The following is a 9,016-nucleotide window of genomic DNA, read 5'->3' as shown; positions in this document are numbered from 1 at the left end:
TGTAGGAACCACGTCTGTGGGGGAGGATGTAGGAACCACGTCTGTGGGGGAGGATGTAAGATCCACGTCTGTGGGGGAGGATGTAAGATCCACGTCTGTGGGGGAGGATTTAGGAACCACGTCTGTGGGGGAGGATGTTAGAACCACGTCTGTGGGGGAGGATTTAGGAACCACGTCTGTGGGGGAGGATGTAAGAACCACGTGTTTGAGGAGGATGTAAGAACCAATTCTGTGGGGGAGGATTTAGGAACCACGTCTGTGGGGGAGGATGTAAGAACCACGTCTGTGGAGGAGGATGTAGGAACCACGTCTGTGGGGGAGGATGTAAGAACTACTTCTGTGGGGGAGGATGTAAGAACTGCGTCTGTGGGGGAGGATGTAAGAACTGCGTCTGTGGGGGAGGATGTAAGAACTACGTCTGTGGGGGAGGATGTAAGAACCACGTCTGTGAGGAAGGATGAGAGAACCACGTCTGGTTGGGAAGTAAGATGCATCAAAGATGTAATAACGTGTTTTTACTCATGATTTTAATGATTAAAATAATTTTTACTAAAGTTTCCTTGTATTACATGTTCTAAGGAATTTTGAAGCATGACGCATTCATCAATTTCCGTGGTGAGCAAATATAGCGCTAGGTTACCTATCCTGAATAGTCATTTCCGAGAATGGCGCATCAATAATTCAAGCATACTTACAAATAATACAGAGAACCAAGGACACTGCGGTAACTAACATCACCGATGATGTTATAAAAAGTGCAATGGACGCCACATTGGGATTCGAGATCATCTCTCCCTCATCTGTAAACGAGAGCAAAAGTTTTATCTGTCAATATCCTCTTTCACTTTTATCAACTTATTATAATTCTTTGTTAATAAAAATCCTGAAACTATCCAAGTTTTTTTCTCTTTTTTTTCCCCTGGCATTTCTGTGTGTTGAATATGGTATCAGTATTGCATATTAAATATTTATGAACTTAATACTTTTCCCCCAGAAGACATGTTGCTAATTTTATTCTTTTTTTTTTCTCTATACATTTTTTAAGCTTAATGAGACAGTACTAAACGTGCATGCATTACATTTTTACATACGCCAGAGTGGTTCTCTGTCATTAAACTACTCATTATTACATTCTTTGATATCGGCCTATTTACTGAAGTTAAGATGACAGTTTCTGATTGCCTTTCTTTTCTCTTTCAGTAATCTGTGTATGTATGGAGCTATTACGCCTTTAATTTTTTCTTCGTTTTTTTTTTCTGAATAGAGTATATTTGAGCTCATTCTACCAATTTACTACTGAATGTAAACATGATATATTCTATGAGTACAACATAATTTATATCTGACTTTATCTTACATGAACATTCTTGGTTGGTTTTACTGATAATATCCACCACACTGCTGAGTGAGCTGTTCCCCTCTTCGCTATAAGCGTACATGTTGAGTTCGTATCTGGTGTTTGGTTTCAGACCCGTTATTTCCTTGGTGTATGTTGACTGTTGTTGTTCTATCACTGATACTGTTTCTGTCTTTGTTCCTCCCTCTGGTCTATAAAGAATGACAAATGTCTGGGGGCCGCCGCCATTGAAACCTTCTGTCCATTGTACAATAATGGTTGTTTCAGTGGTTTCTATCTCTTGGAAATTGGTAGGTATTTCTGGCAGGCCTGTGAAACATATCAACACATTGTGAGTGAGTGAGGAATTATTGAGCATGCCTCTTTTTCAAATGAATTCAGTCTAATAAAGTACACCCTACCAAGACGTGACCGGTATTTTCAGCTAGAATTGAACATAATGCTCACCTTCAATCATCTTTAATTAATCTACCGTTAAGTCATTGACATTTGGTTTGGCAGAATCAATTTATTTTCATTTTTATTGAATAGGCATTTTGAAAATTGATGATCTTTCAATCATTGTTTCCTCTTGTTTCGCAAACTGATCTGAGAATAAAACTGAGCAATCACATGATTCGTGTTACGTGAGGCTGTCCGTAACATATTTCGTGAATTTTATAATTATCACCCGTGCTGTCAATCAGATGAAAATTAACCAATTGAACATTTCATTTTGTGATGATTGTTTGATTTCCATGGAGATTACATCGGTTTATATCATCTAATTAGTTATCCTTAAATGATTATGATCTGTGTACCTGGAAATCATAATTGGGAAATACTGAAGGATCCCATCATGTTACTAGCTATATAGCATCACCATAGTTTTTGATTGTTGAGAAAATGTCTTTTAGATTGATAAATTGACGCCGGAAAGGTAACAAATATGATAAACATCATCCAAACATAGAGCTCATTTCAGAATGGTTAGCTTTCTATCGTTTCTATCTTTTCTATTCATCCTGATTCCCAATTCCACCCCTAAAGACTTCGATATCCAGACAAAAGAATATGGCGCATAGATATGAATACTTACAGTGTACAGTAAATGTGACCTGTGTCTGATGTAGGTATACTAACAGTGTACAGTAAATGTGACCTGTGTCTGAGGTAGGTATACTAACAGTGTACAGTAAATGTGACCTGTGTCTGATGTAGGTATACTAACAGTGTAAAGTAAATGTAACCTGTGTCTGAGGTAGTTATCCTACAGTGTACAGTAAATGTGACTTGTGTATGAGGTAGGTATACTTACAGTGTACAGTAAATGTGACCTGTTTCTGATGTCGGTATACTTACAGTCTACAGTAAATGTGACTTGTGTCTGATGTAGGTATACTTACAGTGTACAGTAAATGTGACCTGTGTCTGAAGTAGGTATATTTACAGTCTACAGTAAATGTGACCTGTGTCTGATGTAGGTATACTTACAGTGTACAGTAAATGTGACCTGTGTCTGATGTATGTATACTTACAGTGTACAGTAAATGTGACCTGTGTCTGAGGTAGGTATACTTACAGTATACAGTAAATGTGACCTGTATCGGAGGTAGGTATACTTACAGTGTACATAGATGTGACCTGTGTCTGAGGTAGGTATACTTACTGTGTACAGTAAATTTGACATGTGTCTGAGGTAGGTATACTTACAGTGTACAGTAAATGTGACCTGTGTCTGAGGTAGGTATACTTACAGTGTAAATGTGACCTGTGACTGAGGTAGGTATACTTACAGTGTACAGTAAATCTGACTTGCGTCTGAGGTAGGTATACTTACAGTGTACAGTAAATGTGACCTGTTTCTGATGTCGGTATACTTACAGTCTACAGTAAATGTGACTTGTGTCTGATGTAGGTATACTTACAGTGTACAGTAAATGTGACCTGTGTCTGAAGTAGGTATATTTACAGTCTACAGTAAATGTGACCTGTGTCTGATGTAGGTATACTAACAGTGTACAGTAAATGTGACCTGTGTCTGAAGTAGGTATATTTACAGTCTACAGTAAATGTGACCTGTGTCTGATGTAGGTATACTAACAGTGTACAGTAAATGTGACCTGTGTCTGAGGTAGGTATACTTACAGTGTACAGTAAATGTGACCTGTGTCTGAAGTAGGTATATTTACAGTCTACAGTAAATGTGACCTGTGTCTGATGTAGGTATACTAACAGTGTACAGTAAATGTGACCTGTGTCTGAGGTAGGTATACTTACAGTCTACAGTAAATGTGACCTGTGTCTGATGTATGTATACTTACAGTGTACAGTAAATGTGACCTGTGTCTGAGGTAGGTATACTTACAGTATACAGTAAATGTGACCTGTATCGGAGGTAGGTATACTTACAGTGTACATAAATGTGACCTGTGTCTGAGGTAGGTATACTTACTGTGTACAGTGAATTTGACATGTGTCTGAGGTAGGTATACTTACAGTGTACAGTAAATGTGACCTGTGTCTGAGGTAGGTATACTTACAGTGTACAGTAAATGTGACCTGTGACTGAGGTAGGTATACTTACAGTGTAAAGTAAATGTGACCTGTGACTGAGGTAGGTATACTTACAGTGTACAGTAAATCTGACTTGCGTCTGAGGTAGGTATACTTACAGTGTACAGTGAATGTGACCTGTGTCTGAGGTAGGTATACTTACAGTGTAAAGTAAATGTTACCTGTGTCTGAGGTAGGTATACTTACAGTGTACAGTAAATGTGACCTGTGTCTGATGTAGGTATACTTACAGTCTACAGTAAATGTGACCTGTGACTGAGGTAGGTATACTTACAGTGCACAGTAAATTTGACCTGTGTCTGAGGTAGGTATACTTACAGTGTAAAGTAAATGTGACCTGTGTCCGAGGTAGGTATACTCACAGTGTAAAGTAAATGTTACCTGTGTCTGAGGTAGGTATACTTACAGTGTATATTAAATGTGACCTTAGTCTGAGGAAGGTATACTTACAGTATACAGTAAATGTGACCTATGTCTGAGGTAGATAAATGTCTGCAAAATGGTGGAAATTTACATATATTACTCAAACAGTTAATATTTGTTATTGATATCATGGAATAGAACCATACAACTCCTAATTATATTGATGTCAGCCACTGTCTAATCTTTTATGTAAGGTAACAAAATCAAACTTACATTGAACAACAAATGTCTTAAAACCAGACTGGACAGGGGTCATTCCGTCCACATTACTAGCCCTACACTGGACAGTGGTTGGACTGTCCCCTTTGTCCCCGTTCAGTGTAAAAGAACTGGTGGTCACAAACTTGTCCCCGTCACTACTAACACTTCCGGTCTGAGTTGTGACGTTTACACCATCCTTGTACCAGTCTATCCGGGCAGGAGGACGGCAACTTCCGGTCACACACGTGTACACCTGACTGCCGCTTGGTGTCACTGTGACCGTGTTACTGACAGGGGAAGTTAAGGTAACGTTGGGTACAGGTACTGAAACATAAGAATGTTCAGATATCAAAGCCACATTTTATCCCCCAAACATCAACAATCAACGTCATGCAATGTGAAATAGATATTTGTAATGTTTATAAGTTTCTATGACCACACGAAAGTATAAATCATGTGGACAATACAACAAAAAACTGAATCGATATGATATTCGTTTGAAGTCATTTTTCTCATAACAACACAGCACAAATAACGCAAACAACACATGTATTAGCTAACATCTGAGATGTACGTGTGATCTTACCATGGCTGTATGCACATTTGTAACTATGACATGACGGAAACAAGATGGCTGTTCAATCTAAAATTGTGTATTGATTTAAATCCAACTTAAATATACATAAGGAACAATGAGTTACTAGCATTACACGACCATAGGGCTAACCAGTGTTCTTAAATATAACATATTTTTGTCTTTCATTATCGATTGATACGATATGTTAATATATGTTAAAAGTCCATCATCTGTGATATAAAAACAAATATGGCATCTGTAAGCAAAAAGTGTATGTTTATGTATCAAATCTGTCTTATGTATGCATTTTGTGAAAAGATGCAAAGATATTTCATCAGATACACATTTTTTCAATACAAACGATTAAGCACACAAGCAATATATATGCAATTAGCCTTGACACGTTTATGACGCCATATGTATGACGTCATGTTTTGTTCATTACGTCCGGTTATTGTGTCGTAGATATTCGTGTAGATCCTCGACTCACTGAAAAGAATCATTGAAGAATCTATTAACTATCGAGTCTTTCCTTTATCAAGCTGCATATAATTCATAACCGCAATTTGATTTAATTAACAATACAACAAAACTCACCAATAATAAACACCTGTGTTGACACTCGTCCTATTGGTGTGAAGCCGGACAGGTAGACACTACAGCTGTATGTATCACCGTGTACAGGGTTGAGGATTCCCAGTCTGACTTCATTAGAGTCCAGGTTACAGTCTATATTGTAGTTATCAGGAGATAATATAGAACATGTAGGTGTAGCTGTAGGAGTGACTGCGGCGATAGTACCTCCGTCCTCATCCATCCACTGTAGTTGTCCAAGTATCCCTCCGTCCAGGTCATACGTACAGGCCAGCCACAACATGGCTCCTTTTGTTCCCATTGCAACGGGGGAAGGTTGTATATCAATACTCGGCTCTGCCGATACTAAAAACACGAATCAGAAAAGCTGGACATCAACACGCGCTGACAGTATGATTTTTTCGGCATAGCCGTATACCTTTCTTTTTGCCCCGGATATGACGCGACAGGTGGCGTTACTGGTCAAGATGAAGTATGTGATTTGTTAATGTAGCGGTAAATGCAAAATGCAGATATGCAGTTAAAAACGAAACAAAGTTAAGATTGAATGTAAGCTGAATAAGTGAATGTATCTATTCAAATGACACATTGATAACATTATATTCCTGATTCGAATAGTCTTATTATCACCACAAATAATTTAAACCGATATAATTGTGTTACCCGTGCTGAAACGCATTAGTTCGTTGATTTATTTCACCAGCAGTTTTACATTATAACCACCAGCATCATTACAACTATGCCGTTTATCTTTTTTAAAGATATTTCTTGTTATTAAAGTAAAACAATTTGCATACAATCTCATTTACTATCCTTTCCGTATAAACTGATATCTCTGACTTGTGTGTGATTAATTCAGAGAAAGTTAGGCATGTTGTGGTCTACCAATCTGATACGTTTAGTAACATTACGTTTAAATATTGATGAGTTAAAAATAACCTACAGTTAGAAACTATCTGCATTGCTTGATCAACATTAACTATCGGTTACACTATACCCGCACCAATCGATCGCTGACAACAGCGAGTAGATATAAGTTTATCAAACAGGTGATAACAAATGAAACGTTTTTCAGCTTATACAGTAAATGTGACCTGTGTCGGAGGTAGGTATGCTTACAGTGTAGAGTAAATGTGACCTATGTCTGAGGTAGGTATACTTACACTGTACAGTAAATGTGACCTGTGTCTGAGGTAGGTATACTTACAGTGTACACTAAATGTGACCTGTGTCTGAAGTAGGTATACTAACAGTGTACAGTAAATGTGACTTGTGTCTGAGGTAGGTATACTTACAGTGTACAGTAAATGTGACCTGTGACTGAGGTAGGTATACTTACAGTGTACAGTCAATGTTACCCGTGTCTGAGGTAGGTATACTTGCAGTGTACAGTAAATCTGACTTGTGTCTGAGGTAGGTATACTTACAGTGTACAGTGAATGTGACCTGTGTCTGAGGTAGGTATACTAACAGTGTAAAGTAAATGTTACCTGTGTCTGAGGTAGGTATACTTACAGTGTACAGTAAATGTGACCTGTGTCTGAGGTTGGTATACTTACAGTCTACAGTAAATTTGACCTGTGACTAGGTAGGTATACTTACAGTGCACAGTAAATGTGACCTGTGTCTGAGGTAGGTATACGTACAGTGTAAAGTATATGTTACCTGTGTCTGAGGTAGGTATACTTACAGTGTACAGTTAATGTGACCTGTGTCTGAGGTAGGTATACTTACAGTGTACAGTTAATATGACCTGTGTCTGAGGTAGGTATACGTACAGTGTAAAGTAAATGTTACCTGTGTCTGAGGTAGGTAAATGTCTGCAAAATGGTGGACATTTACATATATGACTCAAACAGTTAATATTTTCTATTAATGTCATGGAATAGAACCACACAACTCTAAATTACATTGATGTCAGCCACTGTTTAAACTTTTATGTAAGGTAACAAAAACAAACTTACATTGAACAACTAGTGTTTTAACACCGGACTGGACAGGGGTCATTCCATCCACGTTACTACCCCTACACTGGACAGTGGCTGGTCTGTCATCTTTGGCCCCGGTCAGTGTAAACGAACTGGTGGTCACAAACTCGTCACCGTCATTACTAACACTTCCGGTCTGATTTGTGACGTTTACACCATCCCTGTACCAGTCTATCCGGGCAGGAGGACGACAACTTCCGGTCACACACGTGTACACCTGACTGCCGCCTGGTTTCACTGTGACTGTGTCACTGACAGGGGAAGTTAAGGTAACGTTGGGTACAGGTACTGAAACATAAGAGTGTTCAGATATAACAAAGCCACATTTTATCCCCCCCAAACCTCAACCATTAACGTCATTCAATTGGAAATAAATATTTGTAATGTTTATAAGTTTCTATGACAACACGAAAGTATAAATCATGTGGACAATACAACAAAAATCTGAATCGATATGATATTCGTTTTAAGTTATTTTTCTCATAACAACACAACACTAATAGCGGAAACAACACATGTATTAGCTAACATCTGAGATGTGATCCAACCATGGCTGTACGCACATTTGTAACTATGACATGACGGAAACAAGATGGCTGTTCATTCTAAAATTTGAATTAATTTAAATCCAACTTAAATATACATAAGGAACAACGAGGTAATAGCATTGCACGATCATAAGGCTTACCATTTTTCTTAAATATAACATATTTTTGTCTTTCATTATCGATTGATACGATATGTTATTATATGTTAAAAATCCATCATCTGTGACATCAAAACAAAGATGTCTTCTGTAAGCGAAAAGTGTATGTTTATGTATCAAACCTGTTTTATTCATGCATTTTGTGAAAAAAATGCAAAATTTTTTCATCAGATACACATTTGTTCAATACAAACGATAAAGCACAAAGCAATATATATGCGATTAGCCTTGACACGTTTATGACGTCACATGTATGACGCCATGTTTTGTGCATTACGTCAGGTTATTGTGTCGTGGATCTTCGTGTAGATCATCGACTCATTGAAAAAAAATCATTGAAAAATCTATTAACTATTGAGTCTTTCCTTTATCAAACTGCATATACAAAATGTACGTCATAACCACAATTTGATTTAATTACCAATACAACAAAACTCACCAATAATAAACACCTGTGTTGACACCCATCCGTTCAGCGTGGCATCCGACAGGTATACACTACAGGTGTATGTATCACCATGTACGGGGTTAAGGATCCCAAGTCTGACTTCATTAGAGGCTAGGTTACAGTCTATACTGTAGTTATCAGGAAATGATGTAGAACATTGAGGTGT

At 37.8% G+C, this 9,016-nt stretch overlaps 1 protein-coding gene across 1 annotated transcript in view; it reads right to left on the bottom strand.

Moving 5' to 3' along the window:
* Window positions 1–351: 351 nt before the first annotated feature.
* Window positions 352–9,016, bottom strand: part of LOC117340577 (nephrin-like) — a 13,966-nt gene continuing 5,301 nt past the window's right edge. Inside the window, exons 2-6 of the mRNA XM_033902337.1 lie at window positions 7,673–7,984; window positions 5,712–6,053; window positions 4,550–4,861; window positions 1,358–1,666; window positions 352–800 (exon numbers count right to left, since the gene is read on the bottom strand). Coding sequence (XP_033758228.1) covers window positions 682–800; window positions 1,358–1,666; window positions 4,550–4,861; window positions 5,712–6,053; window positions 7,673–7,984 — 1,394 coding nt within the window. The 3' untranslated portion in view covers window positions 352–681. The remainder of the gene's footprint in view (window positions 801–1,357; window positions 1,667–4,549; window positions 4,862–5,711; window positions 6,054–7,672; window positions 7,985–9,016) is intronic.

Source organism: Pecten maximus, chromosome 13, assembly GCF_902652985.1.
Source record: "Pecten maximus chromosome 13, xPecMax1.1, whole genome shotgun sequence".
Lineage (NCBI taxonomy): Eukaryota > Metazoa > Mollusca > Bivalvia > Pectinida > Pectinidae > Pecten > Pecten maximus.
Note: the sequence above shows the minus strand (reverse complement) of the source record. Positions and strands in the feature narration are given on the sequence as shown.